The 26,336-nt window shown below is 40.0% G+C and overlaps 1 protein-coding gene across 10 annotated transcripts in view; it reads left to right on the top strand.

Moving 5' to 3' along the window:
- Positions 1 to 26,336, top strand: part of PTPRT (protein tyrosine phosphatase receptor type T) — a 769,637-nt gene that overhangs the window by 366,238 nt on the left and 377,063 nt on the right. For all 10 annotated transcript variants that reach the window (XM_077335394.1, XM_077335396.1, XM_077335393.1 and 7 more), the window contains exon 7: positions 23,130 to 23,423. In XM_077335394.1, coding sequence (XP_077191509.1) covers positions 23,130 to 23,423 — 294 coding nt within the window. The remainder of the gene's footprint in view (positions 1 to 23,129; positions 23,424 to 26,336) is intronic.

Raw genomic sequence — 26,336 nt, 5'->3', positions numbered from 1 at the left:
AATGATATCACTTCTGCTCCCCTTAGGCATAAGTACCCAAATCTCCTGATATTTGCTGGCACAGGGCTGACAATTCTAGGTTCATTCTAGGTTCATAGGTCCTGCAAGAACACTATGCAGGGCCCTTGAATATTATCATAATTGTCAGATAGATTAGGCTGTGGCTCAGTGGCATGTAGGAGACCTGCTGCCAGTCAGAACAGGTAGTATTCACCTTGATGGCCCAATAGTCTAATTCAGTATATGGCAGCTTTATGTGCACATGTATGATATAAACAATGGAGCACAACTGAACAAGATTAAGAAAAGCTGGTTGGATCAAACTCCAGATTTCAGTGCTTATACTCTAATACCCCTGATCTCATGAGGGAGGGAGGCCTGAACATCTTTATAAAAAATATAAAATTATCCCTCATATAAATCTGAACAACTATTCTACAAGGAATCTGAGCATTAGAATGAAGTCCAAGGTCAAGCCATGATTCTGTCCACTGCAGCACACTGGGCTCTGTTACAAGTAAATGATTTGTTCATTAATGGAAAATTAGAATGGGGATTTAAACATTTAAATTTTAACCAGCAAAATCTGATAAACTATGAATAAATTAAAAGTCTCTGTTTGCAGCAGAAAAGATTGCCCCCACAGTATATGTAGCACATGTTGCATGTAAATGTTTCAGGATGAAATTAAATACTAATTTCAGTGTAAACAAGAGAACCTGAAATACACATTAGGGAATTTTGCCAGGAGGCCTGGCTGAATATTCCATTTAAAATGTCAGGCTTCACAACTGGCTGAATCTGCTTTTGAATTAAGAATCAGTTTTTGTCCCAGGGTGTTCAGCAACACTGACCAGAAGTTATTGCGTAACATTATTTTCATATATACATAGACTTTATATTATAATGCTCCTTTGTCCAAATGGGACTGAGGGAAATGGGGCACTGAAGCAAGCGGCTGGTTCTTTCCTTAGCCAAATTATTTCTGAAAGTGTTTGTTGGCTTTTTTGTAGCCACTGCAACCTTGTCAGATGTTTTTAAACTGTTGTGCTTCAGAGGCTGCAGGCCTGTTCAAAGTATGCTGAGGGAAATTGGAATTGTCGGAAAAAGCACTCTGAAAAATGCTTTTTTGAGCTGGCACGTGGTCAGGGCAGAAAGGGCTCGCTCTCAGGTGTTTTCTAAATCACACCGAATAGCAGAAATAATGGGAAGCTTTTTAAACTTATCTTAACTGGAGGGCATTTTAAAATAGTGGTTTAAAAGCAGAAGTTCAGTCAGGTTCTGGTGGCCTGCTACATCTTTTCTACCATTAGGTGTATGGGACTAAGTGGTCCATTCATCAGAAAAGGGTTCATATTGCTTCATATTTTGTGGTACCAACTCCTCACTAATGTTTCGTTAAATAGAAAATGGTACTTGGTCAATAGTCATACGTAGCCTGCCAATGTATTATGATGAGACATAGCTGCCATTCTATGATTTATTTGTTTCAATTGCTTTTATTATGTTCAGCTGTTTGACGCAGTTCACATGGCATTTAAATGCACAGTTTTTGCTGTTTTGTTTAATACATGCAGAGTACTGATTTATTAATGCACAAATATCAAACACAATGTATGCAACTGGGAGAAAGTTTGGTTGGAGGACATAAAAATGCAATTGAAATAAAGAATCATGCTTTGAGGTTGCAAAGGAGAAACAAAAAATAAGGATTTGAGGTTGAGACCACAGTGATGAGAAAATCTGAATGATGAGCTTAATTCAGCCTCTTAGGCCCATTTTGCATGGTGACAGCTGCACCCGGCCACCGGTGGTGTGATGATGCAGAGCATAAAACTTTGCAGTTTGCTGTGTCTCCACGGGAGACACATTTCAGCACTGGATCTGCTCCAATTCAAAAATGCGTCCTCCCAGGGGGCTCATTTCAGTGGGATACCTAGTGTCATGCTGAAATGCGTCCCCCAGGAAACAAAGCAGCAGTGGAATAGTTCCACTGCACTGAGGGAGGTCCAGAAGGGCTTTTTATTTTGCTGGGGTTTTATTATTTATCCTGCAAAATAAAAATGAATACCCTGGGCTGCCCCGCATTGCAGAAAAGTGCTGCGAAGCCAACAGGGAATTATTTGCCCCCTCTCGGTTACCGTAGGAGGAGCCATGTGGGCTGTAAAGGACAGAAACAAAACTTTTAATTGGGCTTGGGAGCACATTGGTAGCCAGTGTAACTGTTGTAGTATGAGAGTCACATGTTACCAGTATCTGGCCCCAACCAGCAGTCTAGCCACAGCATTCTGCAACAATTATAGCCTCTGAACAATCTTTAAGGGTAGTGCCAAGTATTGTAATAGTTCAGCTTAGATGTTATTAAAGCATGGTTCACTGAGGCTAGATTTGACTGAATCAAAAATAGGGGTGTTTATTCAGGTCTATCTTAGCAGTATTTCAGTTTCCCAAATATATCCAGGTTTCCTTGAGAAAATTGGGGGGAAGAGAATCCTGAGAAAATTCAAGATATATTTGGGAGTTACAAGTAGACCTGAAAACAGTTGTGCCGGGCAGACTATTCCCAGTAGCTCGACTTGGGGCTGACTTCTTGTACAGTCCAGTTTCAGTCGGGCTGTAGGAAAAGCCAGCCCCAGAAGCTGCTATGACACCAGGAAATTCTGCTAGTCAAAGCACAGCAGATCCTGGGTCCAGTTTCCCTTGAAGCACAGATTAAACCAGCTCATTGGTGGGCTGTCTTGGGCAGCCTGATTTAAATGGCACTGCCCAGCAGAGCCTGCAGGAAGAGCTTTTAGGCAAGCTCTGTCGGGCAATCTGGTCTAAACCAGTCTGCCCAGCAGAGCTCCAGTCAAGCCTGCAAAGAGAGTTTTCCCTGCAGGATTGACTGCTTGATCATCTCTTTTGGGAACCATAGCTGGCAAAAATTTAAAACAAATAAACTGCCAGTCCTGGAGCATCTCGAGTGGATGGCTTTCTCAAGAACAAGTCACCTGAGACTAACATCTCTTTTTTGAAAAAGTCACTACCTTGTTAGTTCAGGGGAATGCTGTGGACACACTTTACCTTGATTTCAGTAAGGCTTTTGATAAGGTTCCACATGCCATTCTTATTGACTAGTTGGTAAAATGTGGTCTGGATCCTGTTATTGCTGGGTGGATTGAGAACTGGTTGACAGAGCACACCTAAGTGGTGCCTGTAAATGGTTCATCATCTTGGAGACAAGTGACAAGTGGAGTGCCTCAGGAATCTGTCCTGTGTTGTTCAATATATTTTTAAATGATTTGGATGAAGGAATAGAGGGGGTCATTATTAAATTTGCAGATGATACTAAACTGGGAGGAGTAGCAAGCACACCAGAAGACAGAATCAGAATACAGACTAGAAAACTGGGCTAAAATGAATGTCAATAGTGATCAATGTGAAGTTCTTCATTTAGGTAGTAAAAATCATATGTATCACTATAGGATTGGGCGAGACCTGTCTTGGCAGTAGTACATTTGAAAAGGAACTGGGGGTCTTAGTAGGCCATACATTGAACATGAGTCAGCAGTGTTACTCAGCTAAAAAGGCAAACAGGATTTTGGGCAGTATTATTAGTGCCCAGATCTGGTGAAATGATGCTGATGCTTTACTCTGCTCTGATAAGACCTCACTTGGAGTACTGTGTTCAGGTTTGGGCATCACAACTGAAGAAAGATGTAGAGTAACTGCAGCATGTCCAGAGGAGGGTTACAAAGATGGTGAGGGGTTTGGAGACCAAGTTGTATGAGGAAAGATTGAGGGAGCCTGGCTTGTTTAGCCTGGAGATAAGGCGACTAAGAGGGTGATATGATAACCATTTTCAAATACTTGAAGGGCTCTCATATAGAAGATGGAGCAGAATTGTTTTCTGTTGCCCCAGAGGGTCGGACCAGAACCAATGGAATGAAATTAATTCAAAAGAATGTTCGGCTAAACATCCTGAAGAATTTCCTGTCTGCCCTTACTCTGTGTAACATCCTTCTGGAGAATGTAAGAAAGATCCCCCATGCTTCTTGTTTTACATAAACTTCTTTGAAGCTAAAGAGTTTGTAGAGGCTTTGGAAATAATTTAATAGGGACACTTAATTCGCCGGGCACTGTTTTTCTCTTCATTTGTTGTGTTTTATTGTTTTGTCTGTTGTTATTTTATCTGTTTACAAGCCTTGGGTCCCTGTGTGGGGGAGAAAGGCAGACATTAATAACAAATCTCTCTGCTCCTGAAATTACATGAACAATTCTGCTTAGGCTCTTAGCTGCCAGCCTAACAGGTTGCCATGGACCAAGCTGCCTAATCAATCTAGACAAACTCACCTGTGGAGTTTTTGCTCCCCTTTCTTGCCACTTCAGTTGCTTATATTAACATCCTTTTCTGCTGTACTTGGGGATGTGCCACACAGTAAAAAAGTTTCAAAATTGCCTCTATAGGTAACCCTCACAGCCTTAATCACTTCTCTCCTTGTAAATGGGTAATGTAGCAACTGATGAAGCTGCTTGAACTCGAGTTGACCTGAAATTACATGCTCCAAAGTTTGTGTGGGTAGTTTTCCTCCCTGGTGGCAGCCACCTTCTCCCCTTCCTTTTGCTGTATAGGGCTTGTGGAGTATAAATTGCCAGTACCTGTGGGAGATTAGCAACTTTCTCATGCAGAAAGCTGGAATGGATTTAATAGTGTTTGATAGACGAGCCATAGCAGGATGTGAAGTTAAGAATATGAGCCACAACGAAAGCTTAGGCCAAACTACTTACTAGTGCAAAGAACCTTCCTTTTGAAAGGAAATGGATGCCATCTGGGATTATATTAATCCACTTCATTCTAAGCTCGGTGGCTTTGTGGAGTGTCACTTATGTATCCCTGAGAAATGGTTAGCCAGCTATCATGATTCAACAAATCCTTGGTAGGTGTAGCAAAATATGCATACTGCCACAGACTGCAGTAGATTACCTGCATTTTTAAAACAGGATTCGATAGATCATTGGTCCTCAAGAAGTGCACTTGCTTCCTATATAAACATTTTGAGGTCATACGGGGTAATGGTGACTTCCTATGCTGTTTTGGCATTCTCTACGCTTTGACTTTGGAGAGCTCAGTTGAATGAAGACAATTTGGAGGGGGGGACAGAGATCAAAGTCGGAGAGATATGGGCACTTCTGCCATCCCTCATTCCTAAGAGCTGCTAGCTTAATTTGCATACCTAGCTTCATGGAGTGTATCTAGTCTGGGCAATGACCCACCCATACAAGAAGCAACAAATTGATAGTTGATTAAAGGTTGAAGCTAATAGAATAGGCTTGGGGAAAACTAATGAGGATGAAACCAGAAGGAATTTAGTGAGGGGAATAGTTACCATAATAAGACTAATATTTTAAAAATACAGAAGTGGCCCTGTCCTGACTGGGGTACCCAAGGCTAGCCAGTTTGGTGTAGTGGTTAGGAGTGCGGACTTCTAATCTGGCATGCCGGGTTCGATTCTGCGCTCCCCCACATGCAACCAGCTGGGTGACCTTGGGCTCACCACGGCACTGAGAAAACTGTTCTGACCGAGCAGTGATATCAGGGCTCTCTCAGCCTCACCCACCCCACAGGGTGTCTGTTGTGGGGAGAGGAATGGGAAGGCGACTGTAAGCCGCTTTGAGCCTCCTTCGGGTAGGGAAAAGCGGCATATAAGAACCAACTCTTCTTCTTCTTCTAGCCCAGTTTTGTCACAACTTGAAAACTAAGAGGGGTCAGCCCTGGTTACTATTTTGAATAGAGGTAATCTATATTTAAAGATGGGGGGTGGAGGCCTGCCATCACTATCCTACTTTTCTATCCCACACATTTAATAAACCCTGTCTTTACTTCATAAAACAACCATTTACTATTCCCAGTCCCATAGATCTTTGCATGCCTGGCAGGGGTTAAATGTCAATATTATATATATTTTTTATCAGATTCTTCCAATAAGAAAGACACATTGTATTAGTGATCCGTTGTATAAACATCTATTCACCCTTTTTCTCTTCTAAATCAATACTGATCTTTTCGCCATCTTATGGGAGAACTATTTTCAGGTTAAGTAATGCAGCCAATGAAATGGTATACAGATTTGGAGAGGGGGAGACGTTCTTCACACGTGGTATACATTTTCTCAATTTTTTGCATACGTTGTAGCACAAACCTTTCTGTAATATCACATAGATAACCTTGGACTTGAAGATATTTAAAGCCATAATACTAGAACCACTACAGTCTTTAACATCTTATGATATTTATTATCAGATCCATGCAGTCAGCTTCCACTTTCTGAAGGTGTCACTTGGTCAACTGGTTAGCCACCTGCAGACTTTGCTGAGCAGAAAAGATCTGGAGATTATTACAATGCACTCTACATAGTGTTGCTACTACAGTCCCCTTGCACTGGCTCCCAATTTATTTCAAGGCACAATTCAAGGTTTTGTTGTTGACCTTTAAAACTCAATATGCTTTGAAGAAGAAGAAGAGTTGGGGTTTATGTCCTGCCTTTTACTTCCCAAAGGAGTCTCAGAGACCGATTCTACACCAGGGGCGCCACTCTGGGCTGCTGTTGGTGCTTTGCTGCGGAGTTGCATGCTCTGCAGCTTGCTGTGTCCCTATCATCTCCAGTGCTGAAATGTGTCCTGTGGTGGACACATTTAAGTGGGACACTGAAATATGTCTCACTGAAATATCCTCTCCCCCCCCCCCCCCCCGGAAATATAATGGCGGCAGGAAGGTTCTGCCTACAAAATATTTTTTAAAATGCCCTGGTCTGCCCTGCAGAGCTATGTAGTGCTGTGAAGCTGTCCAGGGATCCAGGGCTGCCTTGCCACTTTGCTGCTGGCTCACCTTTGGTGCTCTCCAGCGGCCGCCATGGCTGGGACTCCCCCCTCAGCGTGGCACTGCACAGCTGCTGCTGGCAGCACCCCTCAGTGGGTGGCAGGAAGTCAGGGGTGCCAGCGGGAAAGCAAGCGGAGCAGGGGCTCAGGTGGTGGTGGTGACATCCCTCGGCAAAAGACTCCCCCCCCGGGGAGGTCCTGTTTTGGGAGCCCCCACCTTGTGAGGTTAGGCAGGTAGCAAACCAAGATAGGTTGTTCTCAGTTGTGTCATCAAAAGTCTGGAACTCTTCCCAGGGTGCCATCTTTTGCTAGTGGATAAAAACGTCCATTTTGTTTAGCACTCTCTCAGTGATCTGTTCTTCCTCACCAATGTTTTAATTGTTGTTGCTTTGTATTTGAATTTTAGAATCATAGAGAATCATAACATCATAGAGTTGGAAGGGACCTCCTGGGTCATCTAATCTAACTTCCTGCAATATGCAGGACATTCACAACCTTATATCGCTCATCCTCTGTAATCTGCCACCCTCTTTAGCTCTGTTTTGAATTGTTTTAATGATATGTGTTTGGGACAGATGGTTTATAATGGCTTTAAAATGTGATTTTAATTTTAACCACCTTATTGGCCCTTGTGAGGGCATAAAAATAAACAGGAAAATTTCAGGTGATAACTAATTCTTCACTTGGTCCCATTATCTGAGTATGACATTTATAACCAAATTGTCATTGTTATAATAGTTTCATGTACTTTGTTTCCTAACTCAAGGCCATACTTTCAAAGGGAACTTTACAAAGTATTTCTCAATACATGCTGACAACCTTTAATCTTAAAGGTTCTTTCCCCCCCTCTATTTCTTAATTAATCTGTATTTTTTTAAAGTAGAAATTCCGTAGCAGCTTTTGCTAACTTTTTCTTAATGCTCTGGTGCCTAAATAATCTTTGATGCCCTTTTTTATCTTGTCATATTTTCATTATAACTTTTAAATCTCATTTTCTGAAGCTATTTTTCTTTCACTTCAGAAACTTTATTTCCTAATATTATTTTACTCTTTCCAAAGAACAAAATTGCTTACACAGAAGTCCCACCACCTATTGTATTGACATGTCTTTGTGTTCTAACTAGAAATAAAGAGCCATACCGGTTACACGTGGAAAACCAAGGCCCCGGCTGAAGATTTAAGAATAGGTAAAATTATTTTGGCAGGAAGATGCAACTCGGTTAATTGGCTTATAAATGGCCACTGCTTTAATCACAAAACACACTTCCCCAAGGAGGCTTGGAGCAACATGGGAATGAGCCTAACCTAAGCAAACACTGGCTGCTACCCATTAATTGACACCCTAAAGGAGTCCATCATAATTCCCTGCTGGGAATACAAATCTCCTTTATTTGGATTGTCTAAGATGGGAGATGACCCAGATGGGGGGCCAAAGGGTGTAAACCTCCCTGGCTACCCTCAGAGCTACCTGGTCAATAGAAAGCCACAAAAGACTACCCTGCAGAGTTGGCTCCCTACTCATTACCAGCACCCCTTTAAGGAGGCCCCAACCATACAGGGAGTCTGATTGCACAACGGCTAGCCACAAAACAGGCTCACTAGCATGTGCTGACCATGCTGTGACAACAAGCAGATAACATGTAATCAGTCTAAACATTAATGAAAAACAAAGCGTGGGAGGGTGGACCACTTACCCACTGGCCCAGCGAAGAGCCAGGAAAGCACCAAGCGGTGTCCTAAGAGGATGCTCCTGGCCCCGCCCCCCACGTGTGTGCAGCCACTTGCAGTGCACCCGAGCATCCTGCTGCCTGAGCCACATCTTACCCACCCTCCACCTGCCAAATGGTGGCTCAGGTGAGTCCCCGCTGCCTATTATTATTCAGTTACTCAGGGGAATCTATCTATCTACAATATATAATACGATAATAACATTACTGAGTTTATACAATTTTGCCAGCTTGGTGTAGTGGTTAGGAACATGGATTTCTAATCTGGTGAGTGGGGCTTGATTCCCTGCTCCTTCCCCATATGCAGCCAGCTGGGTGACCTTGGGCTCACCACAACATTGATAAAGCAGTTCTGAATGAGCAATAATATCAGGGCTCCCTCAGCCTCACCTACCTCACAGGGTGTCTGTGGTGGGGAGAGGAAAGGTAAGGTAATTGTAAGCGAGTTTGAGACTCCTTCAGGTAAAGAAAAGCAGCATATAAGAACCAACTCTTCTTCATTAAGATCACACAATATATATTTTATATTAAAAGTTTAAAAAACACAAAACTGCTAGAGCTTATTATAGTCTTAAGATTACAAGTAAAATAACTTGCAGAAAAACAAAAATAAAAATTTTCAACACTTGGCCAGCTGCAACCCAGAAATAATAATAAAATAGTTATTTTTAATATGAATAAATTTACCAACTTGTTTATCTTCCAATAATTCAGCAAAAAAAGAAAAAAAGATTAAAAGGTTGGCAAGTGTACTAGAGTAGCTTACCATATCCTGAAATACCTCTTTTTTTTCTTCACTTCTTTAAATAAAGCTAATATAAATTAATGTACACAAATAAATGGTTACTGCTAAGGGAAGAAACAGAATGTATTGTCAGATTATAAATACTGATACCTTCAAGAATTACATTTGGAGTGGAAGAGCCAGTGTGGTGTAGTGGATAAGAATGGCAGAATGTAATCTGGAAAATTGGGTTTGAAATGGATAAGAAATGTTATGGAACAGGTAGAAGTCAACTTAATGATGACTTAGTTTAAAGGTTTTGCTATATATTTACACAGAATGTTTCACTCTGGATTTGTATATTTCCTACAGCTTTACTTAATAATATTGAGATATGATTCAGTTTTAAGTAGGTGGAAGTTTGCTGGTTTAAATCAAGGAAATTTAAATGTAAATATTTACTAATACTTCGTAATAATCTGTTTTAGATAACAAACCACTGAGGAAGAGAACTTCCTTGAAAACGGGCCATTGAAAAAGATAAACATTTTTTTTTTATCCAGAACACGTTTTGGTTTATGTTTGCACGTTAAATATCTACAAAATAAATTGGAATAGGGAACGACTGAAGATGGTGCCGTACTAGGTGGGCTTCTGCCCAGCTCTTAAGCCATGCTGAGGGTCAGGAGCATCTGCACCTGGCAGACCTGAGCAGATACGCAAATCTGCTCGCTGGTCGCCCCAGGAACCGGGAATGGCATCCTGAGGGTCCTACAGATCTGTGAGGAGGTAGGGGGACCGAGCTCCCCAGATCAATAGCGGCGTGTGCTCAAGGTCACGATGGTGCCCTTGTCGCAAACAACTTTACAAGCTTGAAACGACCAGCTGACCTTACATTCTTCCCAGACCGTCTTTTACCAGACTGACAGGAGCGTTGACAGAAGCTGAAGTCTACAACAGTAAGGATTGAAAGCTTTCTGGCTTTTCTCTTTCTTCTCCCACAAGCTCTCCCCTCCCCCCCCTCAACCAATTTACAAGTGAATTCCCTCTTTCGTCGAGTGAGAGACTCCCAGCTAATTATACCCACTAACCAAACAAAGAGAGATCTTTGAAGATTTGTTGGTGAAAGTTCAGTGGGGGAATTTGACTTGATACGGAGATCGACAAACTGATAATTTGGGATCACTCGTGCTCCCGCGAGACCTCACGAGACTTTCTGTTTATAGTTTGTGACTGCCTAGAACTATGGAAGAATTAACTAAGGCACAGCTTTTCCATTTGTTATGCGAAGGAAACTCAAAGATACTGAAAGCAGTCAATAAGCTGGAAAAGGAAATCCGTGGGATTAAGGGGGAGCTTTTGGACAGAGCCCAAGGTCTGGAAAGACCAGCTGATGACGCAGCTCAGCTAACAATAAATCAAACGAAACTTCAATGTCTGGAAGTTAATCAACAGGAGGGAGAGAGACCTAGAGATGTAAAAACTCAAAGTACCTTTGAAGAATTTGGGAAAACAGATTTAAGGAAGGAAAGCACCGAAAACCTGGAAGTCTATTTAGAGCAGGAAGTGATTTGGATGAGCAAAATAAAAAGAGTCTATTCAAAAGCGACAGCACCCAGGAAGCTATCAGGAGATATTTCTGAGCGACCAGAGGAAGAGATCCAGATAGATAAAGTATACAGAGCCTACTCAAAGGTGACTGCAAGCAAGAATCAAGTAAGAGACTTCTTTGGCCCTGACAGAAGGACAATCAGAAACACCCTACTATGGAAAAAAACACAATTTCATTTTATGCGACCACCTGAAGGATGAGTACAACAGTGGAGTATTCTCCTGATTTCCTGTGGGGAAGACAGCAGCAGCAACTCTTAGGACAGGACCAATATATGAAGGGAACTGACTTTATATCATCTAAGGCAATAATAGAATATATTCTTATAATAGATTATACTCTCATATGTATCAACAACTACTCTGCTAAGAAAGATGGTAATAACTGCTAGATCAGGATCAATATGTGATGGGAACTGAATATGTATGCCAATATGTATGCTAAAAGAGGATGACAAACTATACTTCATAGGTATCAACAAGACGGCAGCAGTAACTCTTAGGTCAGGGCCAATTTATGAAGGGGACTGACCTTATATCATTTAAGATAATAACAGAATATATTCTTATAATAGATCATATTCTCATATGTATTAACAATCACTTTGCTAAGAAAAATGGTAAAAACTTCTAGATTAGGAATAATATGTGAGGGGAACTGAATATGTATGTTAAAAGAGGATGGCAAACCATATCAGCTGGTCGCTTTTTTTTCTTAATCTTTCTGTAAATGCTTCATATAATAATAAATAATAAAATTATAAAAATAAATAAATAAATTGGAATAAGCATAACCAAAAATATTATATTTTTGTACCAGCCAATTGGTTGAATTTTTTCAGTTTCGATTACTTTATTCGGCCAGCCCTCTTTTGTAAGCAGGATAACGTTGGGCTAGTCACATTTCTCTTAGGGCTGAGAGGGAGGGAAGGAAGGGAAAGGATATACATATACAACCCAGCTTGCTGGGGGGTAAATGGTCATGACTGGGGAAGGCACTGGCAAACCACCCTGTATTGAGTCTGCCATGAAAACGCTGGAGGGCGTCACCCCAAGGGTCAGACATGACCCGGTGCTTGCACAGGGGATACCTTTACCTTTTCTATATACATATACATATATATACACACACACAGAGTGTTAATAGTAGAGTATTAAAAAAATACAGTTATTCTTCAGCTTCCCCTGAAAAAGCCTTTAATGGGCGAAACATATTGGAAATTCTTTTTAGTAGTTTTTTTTTTAATGTCTTTATTTTTGCACCATTAGCCTGTGCCATGTTTTTCCATATTTGTTTTCTAACTGGCCTGATGCATGTGTTCCTGTACATGTTGGTCTTTCCTTCTGTGGTCAAAGTGAATCTTTATCTTCTTTGCCCATTAATTCTGTATGTTTTAATTTCAAAACCAATTATCGGATAGGAGTTAGTTTCTTATGCATGAATTCTGATTTAATTCCTTCAATTCAAAATAAGTTCATCAGCCTTTACCATAATTACTTCCAAACAAATTAATCAGCTTTTACCATAATTATATTCTTCTTCTACCCTATCAATTAATTTCTTTAGCTTATTGTATTTTACTAATTAAGCTGCTTGTTTCACTTCCATCCTTATTATGTCTTAGAAATTAACTCACTTGACCTAATACCAGGCAATCACTTATGTCAATCACTGTAGTTCATTATATAAGAACAACAGATTCTGTTCAGAAAAGGAAAAACAAATAATAATTAATAGAATATATTGCTGTTTCAAAACTCCTTTACATGTAGGACTGCAAACTGAATAGAAAAGAAAAAATAGTTGATTAATGGCCTAGCTTATTGTTGATGTATATATTAATTGATGATTAATTAAATGTAACTATGATGATTAATTTATGTAAGTAAATTTGCATTTCATTAAAGCTTCAGAACAAGTAAGCTATTGAAGGAAGATAATTTGCAATTTAATATTTTTATTTATTTTTATTTATTTTCCAGTTTTGATGCCACCCTTCCCTGTGGGCTCTGGGTGGCACAAAACGTATCATGAAATAAAACAATAATTAAAACATTTTAAAACAATCATATTTCTATTAAGATAATTAGGAACTCATTGCCTTCTCTCTGGATAGGGGGGCAGGGGAGGTAAAGTGATTTGTTGTTACATCTCGCGTAGGCATCCAGATGTCTGTCTTTTATGTAGGGAGCCCAGAACAGAAGCTACCATTCATTATTTCGTTTGATCTATTTTTTCATGATTCACAATAGTAGCAAACTAGAATACATTGAAGAAATATATTGTACCTTTAACTAAAAGCTGAATCAATTAAAGTTGAGTTCCATTGTTTAACCAACTAAGAGTACAATTCAGTGAGACCTCTGGCACAGTAGACAGTGTGCCAGTAGACAGTATTGCACTAGACAGACTACTTGTCCATATGCTGTGATTGCCAGCAGTTCTCCATGGCTTTAGGTAAAAGAAAAATATTTTTCCAGCATGGAATCCTTAGATGCTATAATTCAAGATGCCAGGGTTCAAACCTGGGAGCTTCCACGTGAAAAACACATGCTATGCTACTGAGCCATGATACATCTTGGTCACTATTTGACCAAAGTTAAATGGCTAGTTCCATTGATTGTAATGTTAGTGTGGAATTTGTGTGTGTTAATTGAAGGATACACCTCCATTTGCATAAGTTCACAATGGCTCCTGGTATTATTTGTGTGCTTATTTATCCCACCCACTGCTAGACAAAACAAAAACACCCCCCCCCAAAAAAAAACACAACCCTGGCTATCATAGCTGCTGTTGTCTATGAGCTATAGGAAATACTTCTTGATTACTATCATATTCTGGAGTATTGTATTACTTTATACAGGAATGTCCTGAATTTTCAAGGTATTTGTATGAAATAAACAGTAAACCATACTCTTTTATAAGCATATATGGAGTTATCTAATACTTCAATTTGAGCATATCAGATTAAGTTGTTTCACAGGAAGTCTTAAAGCTGGACAAAACCCATTTGTCAAAAGACCTAGGGAAGGCTGCTATGTTTACAATGTCATACTTTTATAACAACAAATTGTGCTGTAACATTAAATGCCCTGTGATAGCCTAGGTAGTTCTCCCCCCACCCATACATTATACTACACTTAATCACAGTTTAGTCTACATTGCCTTACCCCACCCCCATTATTTGTACAATTTTCCTCCCTTGAATATTGATGTTGTAAATTGGCACACCTTGTTGAGGTTCTAACTTGGAGATGTCTCTGGGAGGATCAAGGTATTCAGCATTTATATGCATTCTTTACATGGAGCAGAGTGGTAAGGCAGCAGACATGCTGTCTGAAGCTCTGCCCATGAGGCTGGGAGTTCAATCCCAGCAGCTGGCTCAAGGTGGAGTCAGCCTTCCATTCTTCAGAGGTCGGTAAAATGAGTACCTAGCTTTCTGGGGGGTAAACGGTAATGACTGGGGAAGGCACTGGCAAACCACCCTGTATTGAGTCTGCCATGAAAACGCTAGAGGGTGTCATCCCAAGGGTCAGACATGACCTGGTACTTGCACAGGGGATACCTTTACCTTTACCTATAGTATTGTGTCAAAAGATGCTTTACAATGAACAAACCGGAATTCCAAATGCAAGAATTAATTTTCAACTAAAAGAGAGAGATTGAGAGACTACAAAGTCCAGCTGAGTGCATAGAAGCTGTGTAATGTGATTTAAATGTCACATAGGGGCTGATTCCACATGGGCATGATGATCTTATGGCAGTAGGGCTAATCTTCATTTCCACATGTTGTTGCCATCAGGGTGGGCTTCTCCCAGGCCTGTCACACTCTAAGCCACTGTTGTTATGATTTAAGGAGATGTGGTGTTCCCTTTAGTGCTCTGGAGGCCAACAGGGCCTAGTTTAGTGGAGGCCCATATAGATGCAGAAGAGCCGGGCCTGAAGACTCCTCTGTATCCAACCGAGGCCCAGAGGGTGCAAAAAATGTACCACTCAGCTCCATGGCACTTTGTGGCACTGTGGGGATGAATGAGGGTTGTTGTTGTTGTTGTTGTTGTTGTTGTTGTTTGCAGGAAGGTGGGATTGCATTCTCACACAATCCCACCTTCCTGCACCCCCCACCCCGCAACCCCCCTTCCTGGCAGAACCATTCCACCCTGGCTGCATTCATAGAGATACACAAATCCAGGGCATACTGAGTCCGCTGCAGAAATGTGTCCCCCACGGGGACACAGAAAGCGGCAGAGCATGCCGGATTGGCGCCGCTGGTATGGAATCACCCACGGAGACTACACCCTCCATTAAAAACCTGTAGTTTGAAGAATTTAAATATAAATGTGTATATATTTCATGTGTGTTTTCTTAGATTAGGAGAGGAAGCTGAATACATTAGTTGTGTCCGTGCTACAGCAATCTTGTCCCATTTCCTCTTTCAGCTTATTTTTTTCAAAGTGCAGATGCCAAACGTTTGTTGAAATTATGTTTTTTTCTTTTCTTTATTTTTCAAATTTTATCTTGTCGTTTCTGATGGCAGTTTGAATTTTTGAATTTTTCAAGTTGCTCTTCTCTTTTAAAAAAATTAATAAACAAACTCCAGGAGGAGCATTCCATTTCAATCTAGGCGAGATCAGTAATAAGCTTCACAATTAGATCCACATGTCTTCCATCTAATTCCCTTCATTTACGCTGAGAAATGAGATTCAATTCCATTAATTCAATGCTTTCCCCCCCCCTTTATTAACAAATGAAAGCTTCCTCTGAAGCTATGTTGAAATTCAGAATAAATTGAGAGAGAGAGAGAGAGAGAGAGGGAGAACAACAACAAATTCATGACAAACATGACTTCACAGTCTCATTCATTTATTCTGTCCTTGTACTTCAACTGGCTACCTTAATATAACATTGTGATAAAGAAAATTTATTGTCTGTGACTGAAAACTGTTACAATCTGATGCATATAGCGCAAAAAACCGAAAAGAATTACAAACATCAATATGAAAACAATCTAAAACATCAAAATAGCCTAACCAGAAGGTAAAATCATAGTATTGCCCTCTTTAGGTATAGATCTAGCTTATGTTTTCTTGGCTGCTAAATCAACAAGTGACTCTGTAAGACAAAAATGGAACATCATAAAGAAGAGCCAGCAGCTTCTCTGAATCTGAAGTTGAATTTAAGCCCATTAAATATGCTTAGAGGAACTTGGTTCTGGGCTGAAGAGAAATTTGAGAAAAATAGGGTACTGTTCAGGCAGAGCCTTATATAGGAATTTCACTGAGGTAGTAAAGTTTTTCCCACTTCTGAGTAAATATGAAATTTTGCAAACATAAAAATCATAGACAAAGCTTTTCTGAACAGGCCTGATCAAATATCAAGAGATGGTAATAACTGTACAATACCTTAGTGGAATATCCATCTTTACCCACAGGAGTTGAAAATCTGGCACAAATAAGGATATTTTCAAATATTTTATCTCAGCTGGATTCAACTTTAAAAAAATCCTAGTTTTATTTTCATTGTATACTTGTGTGAATTAAATCCACAAGCCTTTGTTTTCACATGTTTTTGTGAAATAAGGCATTTTTGCAGAGCCATTTTTAATCAGTTGTTCATTCATTGTATATAAACAAACATACAAAAAACCCAATCAGAAACAACAACAACGAAAATATGTGGGAAGGAAAAACTCTCAAGATAACCTACAAAAAGAAATGGGAATAGCTGTATTTGTGTCTTCTCAGATACAGTGCATCCTAGATAGTCAAGGTTAGCTTGATAGCTCGTGTAAAGTGCAGCTGCGTGGGTCCTCATGGGAACCCCATGGAGGGTCCACATTCAACCTGCTGAATTGCTTACCAGTTGCATTCTGGATCAGGTTACTGACCTTAAGGCCCAATGTGATCTGGCCCCTGTGTTTCTGAAGTACTGCCTCTCCCAATACCCCCCCTCCCGAGAGCATTGTGTTCTGCCAACACTGCTTTATTGGTGATCTCTGGCCCCAAAGACATCTGCCTGGTCTCAATTAGAGTCAGAGCCCTTTTGGCCCTGGCTCCAACCTGGTGGAATGAGTTTCTAGTGGAGATCTGGGCCCTGATGGAGCTGCCAAAGTTCTACAGGGCCTGTAAAATGGCACTGTTCTGCCATGCTTATGGCTGAGACCATGGCTGTCTGGTACCATATGGGCCTTTCTCCTTTTTCCTCCACCATGCCCCCCCCCTATTTTTCTACCATCTCCAGTCCAGGTAGTTCATACAGAATATCTAAGAGGGTGAGGAAAGGAGGACTGTTTTTTAACTGCATTATAGTATTTTAATTATTGTATTTTATTATTGTGTTATTGCAGTTTTATTATTGTAAACCACACCGAGCCTGCTGTGGGAAGGAACGGTATAGAAAATAACTAAATAAATATATAAAAATGTTATCAGACTGTGGAAAATAAGCAGGATTGGACACGTTTAGTACTTGGATGGGAGCCCACCAAGAGGTACTGGGGTCATTATGCAGAGACAAGTAATGGCAAACTACCTCTGAACATCTCTTGCCTTGAAAACTTTCCCTAATCGCCTTAAATCAGCTGTGATTTGATGGGGAAATTATGTTTCAAGGAAAAATCCCAGGGTTGGGATGGAAAAGGGCTGCAAAAACAGCTACGGAAATCAGAAACAACCAGAGAGTCTCCATACCAGCACAAATATTGACAACAACTACCAGCTCCCCAAACCCATCCTCAGATAGGCCCATCAGTAACATCATGAGTCAACCTGCGGATTAACAGTCAACGTGTTAATCAGTTCAATTATAAGTTACTAGCTGTGAACACCCAACATAGGCTTTTCCTTTTCAATGATCAAGCAGTTTCTATGCTGGGAGACTGAGGAAAACTAAGCTATGTGATTGTACAGACTTTTTCCCCTTCTACACCTCTTTCCTTAATTTCGCAACTTGCCATGTCCTCATGTGCAATGAGTCATTATAACTAGCTTACATTTTACTCAGCTGCCTCACTTTCAGCTAATGCAACATGTTATTGTGAGCAAACAGTGTCACCAGAGCCAAGCTTGAAATAAGATGCCTCTTAGCTCTTTGTTCATTTTTTATAGCGACTTAGTCCTCCACTGAATGCCGTAATAAAAATCTGTGAGTCCTTTTGTCTCTAAAATGGAAAAAAAAGAGGTTTAAGGAGATGGCCAGTAACAAACCATCATCTTTACAGTGTATGCCATAGAAGTGCCTTCTACAAATTGCCAGCGTAAATACTGTGATTTCAGAGAATTCTGGCTGCTGATTATTAAAGTGTTAAAAAAAAAATCCAAGAAAGCCCAGGACAATAATATAAAGTGAATGTTCAGAAGAGAATATGAAACAATAACAGCAGGTAATAGTCATAAAACCAAGTTAATAAAGCATTAAGTGAAACAGTTGTGCCATTCATACACACACACACACACTTTTGGAACAAATAACCAGGCACCTCCAAATAGTCCAATTCTTTCGAGGCAAAAGCTCCTTGACATTTCAGATCCTAATGGAAGGAGTCCATCATATGTTGCAGCAGCTTTTAGCTTGTTATGCACCCTGCAGCGTTCGAGAAGGTACCTATACAAAACTGATTTGATAGAATGTTCTCAGTAAAGAAAAGCTATCTGGCTACCTTGGGGCTTGTGTAAGCAATCCATTTCAGTGAAATGGAAGGACTGTAGTCCTCTGGTGTGCAAAGTACACTTTTTACTTTAAAAGATGGAGAAAAAATTCCTTTCAAGGAATAAATGAGGAAGCAGCTGTAGCATTGTCAAGTTTCAGCTGTTTGAAATTTCCCACATAGTAGTAGAACAAGAAACACTGAAATATTGGTATATCCGGGTTAGATTATTGTAATGTCTATTGTAATTGCAAAGGTTACTATAGGCTTTTTTTTTAGAAGAGACACTATTGATATAGAATATACGTTCTCCTGGTTGATATTCTCAGGGTGCTGTTCTACCAGTGAAACAAATACAATTGTATCATCATTCACTTCACAGAGAACAGGAAATTCCATCAACACCATCAAAATGATGTAAACTGAGACTCCACCTACATAGCACAGAGATGAATAGACAGTTTCCACATGAGGAACATACCTCTGGACAGCTTCTGGTTGCTGGCAGGTTTTAGAGCCCCCTCCACATGATGCCGTCTGCATCCCGAGGTTGTCCCAGGGCTGGATTGAGATTTGGCCAGATTTGTCTCCGGATGAGGGATTTTGCCAAAACTGGATTTGCCACTTGCAATCTCACTTCTCATGAGGGAACAACCAGAGGCAAGCCCATATGGAGGGGGAAACACACAAAAGTCTTGGCAGCTTTGTCCTACCTGCTCTCCCCTCTCTGTTTCCTACTCCGAGTAATTTTTTTTAATGATGCAATTTGTGTTGCAGCATGACCACAAATCTTCATTGTCAAAGGTAAAGTAAAACTTTTAACGTGTCCACAGTCCTTTTGGGATCAGGCAGACAAAACACAGCCCCTTTTCTTTTTTCTGGAGGTGGGGAATGAGGTAGGAAAGAGTGGGGTGGGTGATCAAGCATCTTTCTCCTGATCATATAGGGTTCTGAACACCTTGTTTTTAAGCCAACCATTAAAACAAAATGTATTTTTGGGCTCCAGTGACCATGTACACCTTTCTCACAATTCGGGCAGGCAAAAACAGCCCCATTTCTGTTTTCTAGAGGTGGGAAATGAGCTGAGCAAAAAGGGAGGATGATCAGGCAGCCCTCTCCCAATCATACCGGAGTCTAAGTGCTTTGTTTTTAAGCCAGTCAGTAAAGCAATGCTTTTTTGGGCTCCAGGGACCATGTTCAGTGTCTCAGAAATCTACCCAGATAGAAATAAAGCCCCAAATAACAGGGGGAGGGAATGCTGTATTATTCTGGCATATCTCCATAGCAACACAGCAGTATTGGTTTTTATTAAAAATGTATTACCACATAGCAATTTGGAAGTTCCTTTTTTAACAAAAATACTTTCGGGGCAGCGGGGAGGGGGAAGAATGTTTCAGTCTATGAGATCACTGCTGTGCTGTTATTTGTAGCTTGCTGTGGTTGACAAGCGAAGGAACAGAGAAAGAAAGTTCGGCTTGTTTTCCCTTGCAGCCTCGTTAGGAGGCAAAAAGCCACAACAGGGCAAGGAGAAAATGCAGGAGGGGTCTCCCCATGAGGAGGGCTGCAAACACAAGATTTACCATCCTGCATTTGCAAGCAAGAAGCCACTTTTATCCCTTTGTGCAGAAATGGTCTTTTTGTTCTTAATCCACATGGTTAACTTAGTGATTTATGGTTTAAGAGTGGTGCCATTTTTTACTAGTACAGCTCTGTTATACACTGAAGGCTATTCAGTGGGCATATATATTTCTAGTCTTACTGATTCTTCTTTTTGAAGTCCAACACTGCTTCAAATCAGTAGATCTAAAAATATATTCAGTCTTAAAAACAACCTTGATTACTGAAATATTCTTGATTATTAAACAAGGTTTCCTAAATATGAGGTGAACAGTTGGTCTAACATCTGACAAATTATCCCATGATTTGCAGAGCTAGCTCTCATTTTGCATCGTTATCATGTTGTTAACATAAACTAAACATCATTTTCATCATTTAAGTGAGTGCTATGTGAATGCCAGTGGTCAGATTGCATTTACACTAATCAGAGATATGGGGGAAGGGAATCAACATTGTATGAATGTGTAGTTTGGGAGAACTTTTCTCCCATTGAATGGTTTCAATTAAAATAAGCTAAAATTGTTTAATCTACACTGTAAACATGGCTGCCAATCATGTAGGCTGCAGACTGCAGGATCCTGGGGATGCCAAGGCTGGAAATGGACTAGTTTGGTCTGGCATGTCAAGGTGTGAAGTCTCCCACCTTCTGGGGGCTTGTGGGGCTTCTTTCTTCCTGCTCAGAGAGAGGGCCCCATCCTTACTGGGATGCTGTGCGGGCTGGAGCCATTCGAGCATCCCTATTTAAAGGGCTGCATACCAGTGCTCTTCCCACTATCTCCACTACTGTTGCCCACCTGTCCCACCATGATAGCCTTGCTTTTATTATCATTGTTGGCTGTTTTTTATTTATTCTATTCTGATTGTTAGCCTGTTGATTTGTCATAGTTGGTGGTTGTTATGCATAGAATCATAGAATCATAGAGTTGGAAGGGGCCATACAGGCCATCTAGTCCAACCCCCTGCTCAACGCAGGATTAGCCCTAAGCCCTAAGCATGTGATGGATCCATTTGGGGGGAAGCTGAGCTTATGCACTGGACTCCCACATTTTGGAGGGGCCTCCATAAGAGGCCATGCGTACATGGAGCTACCATATCATCCCCACAAGGAGCAAGGATTGGTTTCCTGGCTCACATTTCCAGATGGCAGGTCAGGAGCTCATAGCAGAGGCTGATGCCTGCAGGACCCTCCACTTGCCTGCTACCTCCCAGGTATCCAGCATGTTTCAGGCCTTGGGGTTTGCACAGGCACATTTCCACGTGCCCCGGGCCTGGCTGCTTTAATTCAGCTTCCTTGCATTTCCTGCTTGTTCTTTCACAACCACTTGAGAATGGCAGACAGACACTAACACAGGGAAGAAAATAAGGCTTAGTTAAAGACATATATAAATAACATACAGTTTCAAAGCTTTGGATAATCTTTTTAAGTAGTATTACAGAGATACTAGAAAACCATGAGTGACTATGCAAAACCTGAGAAACCTTGCAGGTTAATATGTGCTGCCAATTCCGAATCACTGCCCAGTCTTCTGAATGTGGTCTGACAAGAAGCATTTATTTTTTTCAAGGGCTAGTCCTCTGGGTTCCCTCTCCAGTCTCCAAATAAATACAAGTAATAGCATTGTAAAGATCAGATTAACATGTTCAGTTAACCAAGTCTCCTTTTCATACGCATCATAAGTTAAACCTATGCTAGTTCCGTAGTTGGTAGTTTGTCAAATGGGAACAAAAATGAAACTAGTGTGGACCTGCAGGGTCAAATATAATTTTTCTGACCTGGTACAATTTCATAAATATATGATTTCATCCTGTAATTAAATCTCATGAATTATGAAAGAACATTTCATATTTTATTTCTCAAATTATTCAACCAAATCATATCAAAGTCCTACTTGGCTTTCTATCCCATACCAAATATAGCATTCTCATTTTCCTGCCCATGCTCGGACCCAACATGGACCAAATTATTCTTTCTGTACAGGATAAAATGCTTGCAACTTCTCCTATGACAGGCCTTACTAAATTCTAAGGAACGTGCTCGCCTCTGTACCCTTTACTTTAAGGGCATTCCGGTCCTTTGTAATGTGCCACCTAGGAATAGGCATTGTTCATAACAAACATGCTGATCATAATATTGTGTGTGTGTGAATCCTTGTAAAACTACATTTTTATCAAGGAATGTATTGAATTTCCCAACTTTATGAGTTTGTATTCAGAAATCCCATTTCAGTTTTGCTTATCCCTTATGCAAATTGAGCCCCATGTGTGTTTATTCCTGTGTTATTTTCAGCTTTTGTGTGCCAAATTTTCTCTATTTAAAATTAGTGCAAATTATAAATGGCTTATAAATGTATAAAAATAAAAAGGCATAAAAGAAACAAACCATGAATGACTCATTAATGATTGAAAAGGCTAACAATGAAAACTAATGAAAAATAACCAAAATTGGAAGGACAGAAATTTCTGCTTTCAGTTGAGTTGGTTTTCCAGATGTGTTTCGGGTGTGTAGATCTTTGGGCACTTATGATGGAAGCAAAAATCAAACAAACCAGCCTTTAATAAGTCCTTTTTTATTCAAGACCTTTCTTTTCAGCACAAAAGAGGGTTTGTATAAAACAAAGTTTCCAGATTGAGTTTATAACCTTTTAGTATTAGAATAAAATTAAATACATAGCTCTTGTAAGTGTCACAAGATGAATTCACTATTTTATGATAAATGTTAAGGAGAAGCTTGTAATTTTACAACAATAAGGGACAATTCCACTTCCTCACATTACAGATCTTCTCAAAAATAAAACAGCATTAATTCATTTGATAACTGGGGGAGATTTAGATGAAACTTCTGAGGTATGAGTCAAAGTGATCTCTAAAGCCTCAGCTTGGCCCAATGTTCAAGTAACAATAACCATCACCAGATGTTAGCAGCATTCATGGCTATCTCCTTTTTGTTTGCAGAACCTCCCACTCCTATTGCACCTCCAGAACTTCTCGCAGTTGGAGCTACCTATCTGTGGATCAAACCAAATGCTAACTCTATCATTGGAGATGGTCCAATCATTCTGAAAGAAGTGGAATACCGTACAACCAATGGGAATTGGGCTGAAACTCATATTGTTGACTCACCAAATTACAAGTTATGGCATCTAGACCCAGATGTGGAATATGAGATTAGAGTACTTCTTACCCGTCCTGGAGATGGAGGGACAGGACCGCCTGGGCCTCCACTTACAACAAGAACAAAATGTGCAGGTAAGCTACTTTTATTTTTTAAAAGTTGTTGGCGAATTTGAAGAAGCATAGGCATGCTATGGTAGAAGCTGTTGATTTTGACTCTCACTCCCCCCCCCATTGATGAATGGTTATATGAAGTTAATTATAGGTGTGTGTGTGTGTGTTTGTTTTTGCTGATTATAAAATGTTTCTCAGGATGTTCTTCTCTGCAATTCTAACAAATGTGTATTTCATGACATTTACTTCTATCATTGTGGTCTGCCTGCTGGTTATCTTGAAATATATTGGGGAGAGGGGAAGCTTTAAAACAACAAAGGAGGAACACAGTCCAGATAATGTATATTGTTGTCTAAGGAATCGATTTATAGAAAGATACTGACTTAGACCTGGAATTTTGATTTGATTTTTGCATTTCTTTGAGAAATTCGTCATGATTTGTGGTGTCTTGTAGCTGAAGAAGTTATGGTCAGACAAAAGGCTCCATAACCATTGCTGTATGTGTGCGCATGTGTATGTTTGTGTGAGTGTGTGTGTGAATTGTGCCTTCAAGCTGTGAAAGAACCATCAGGCATGTTCTAGTCTGCTGTTGTTTTTGACCACAGCATATATGATAAACTGTTTCATACAATTGTTACTTTTTGCAACACAATCCTATTTCTGAAGTCAGGATTTTTTTTCCTCTGTTGATCCCATTTAAGGAGAAATTTTTATAGGAGTATGAGTTACATTTGGGGAAATTAGCAGTTTTCCTGATTTGCCATAGAAATGTAACAGGAAATTTGAAATAAATAATAATAATAATTTAAAAAATATAAGTATCATTCTATGGGATCTTACTAGCCATTGACTGGGCTGCTCTGTCCAGAGAAATTTGCAGAGAAAATTTTGGGCTAAAGTTCCATATCTTGAACATCGATTTATTTGACTTTTTTTAAGTGGTGCTGTTGTGAGAGATGAACTGCGAATCCAAGGAGTAGAAGAAACTGTATTATCCTTGGAAAGAAGTATAGAGAGACAGCATGGTCTGAATGGTGTAGGAAGTGAGTTGGGTAGACTTGCACATCAAAAGCTTCTTTGCTAAATTTGTTTTCTGGTTGTTCTGAATTCAAGGACAGGAAAGGGCATTTACAGGACTGCATGATCAACAGGGAGGTTTGCATTTCTAGCACCTGCTGATTTGCCTTTTAAAGGCCTGCTTTCATCATTTTTCCTTTCAACCAAGCTTCTTTCAGTCTGAATCTAGAAGTTGTTGTTGCTGTTGTTATTTTTAATGGCCCAGAGAGCCATTTGCAGGAATGCAGTGGGCAGGCAAATGGTTAAGTACTTCTTCTGACCCATATAGTTTGGTATATAAAATGGTTTTAATGTTCTTTTAAAAAAAAGAATAATAGTCCCAGACACACCCGTCTTCCAAGCAGAAGGTGTGAATAATCTCACTTTGTATTAGTGATCTGATAGTGTTTCATTTGTTTTCCTTATTGCGGAAAGCAAACTAGAATTTTAACTGTCTGAAATGCTCCAGGTTTCTTTAGTTCAGCTTTAAACTGTGATACAACTGTTATAAGGCATGTTTATGATGATTGAAATTCATTTCCAGATGTATTACAGAGTGGATCTTTCTAAGTTTTACAAAAACGTTCTACTTAGTATGTTATTTTATTTAGTAAATACATATATGCATATTAAATTAGATAATTGTATCTGTATTTTTAAAAGTCTTCTGATTCAGTAGTTGTGTTTTTAATCCCACATATGCAGCTGTATGTAATTTTCACTGTGATAGGATTTTATGGGTTCTTGCTGCTGTTTATGTTCAGAAATAATATTCAGAATAAATTAAGTCTATCTGCTGACTACAGTTGACAGTCAGAACATCAAGGAGGGGGGAATATTCTATTATGAGTTAGTCATTGTCTTTGAGAGTTTTGCTTGATAGTAAAGTTCAGACGAATATTTTACTTTATTTCACATAATTTATCCACCACTTTTCTCCTTGTCATTGTCATAACGGTACTTAAAAGAGAAGAACATGGTGTTGGCAGATTGGCTCTCATTTGTTACCCTGTTGTAGTCATGTGTGGTGTAGTGGTTAAAAGTGGAAGCTTCTAATCTCGCAAGCCAGATTCTCTGTTCCTCTGTTCCTGTACTTGCAGCCAGCTGGGTGACCTTGGGCTCATCACAGTCCTGATAGTGCTATTCTGACTGAGCAGTACTGTCAGATCTCTCAGCCCCACCTACCTCACAGGGTGTCTGTTGTGGGGAGAGGAAGGGAAGGCAAGAGAAAGCCACTTTGAGACTCCTTCAGATAGGGAAAAGCAGGGTATAAAAAAACAACTCTTCTTCCTAATCAGTAATTGTATACATTTTACTTTTCTGTCATGTAGAAGAAGAAGAAGAAGAAGAAGAAGAAGAAGAAGAAGAAGAGGAGTTGGTTCTTATATGCCGCTTTTCCCTACCTGAAGGAGGCTCAAAGCGGCTTACAGTCGCCTTTCTGTTTGCTTATGTAAGATGTCATATAGAAGATGGAGCAGAGTTGTTTTCTGTTGCCCCAGAGGGTCGTACCAGAACCAGAACTTCAGGAACTCAAAAGTTGAGCTATAAAACAATATAAAAATATAACAAATATTTATTAAAGTGCACCAATGTCATGTTAAAAACAAAGAAAAACTATAATGATCTAACTGCACATGAACAGACCAAATGCATTTCGACCCTCATGGGTCTTCCTCAGTGGTCAATATTATTATACAATGCACTCCTATCTAAAACAAATTATGAAGTTTATGTGGGTGGTCAAGGGAAATCAGTTTTGTGTAGCCCCAACAAATACTTCTGTAGTGTTTCTTTTTGGAACTCACCTTCAAAGATATATAATGTCTAGGACCACCACTCTCAGTTATTGTCTTATTCAGCATAGAGAGTGCATTACAT

The sequence above is a fragment of the Paroedura picta genome, chromosome 4 (assembly GCF_049243985.1).
Source record: "Paroedura picta isolate Pp20150507F chromosome 4, Ppicta_v3.0, whole genome shotgun sequence".
NCBI classification, from domain to species: domain Eukaryota; kingdom Metazoa; phylum Chordata; class Lepidosauria; order Squamata; family Gekkonidae; genus Paroedura; species Paroedura picta.
The sequence above is the reverse complement of the archived record's forward strand: the minus strand, read 5'-3'. Positions and strand labels throughout refer to the sequence as shown.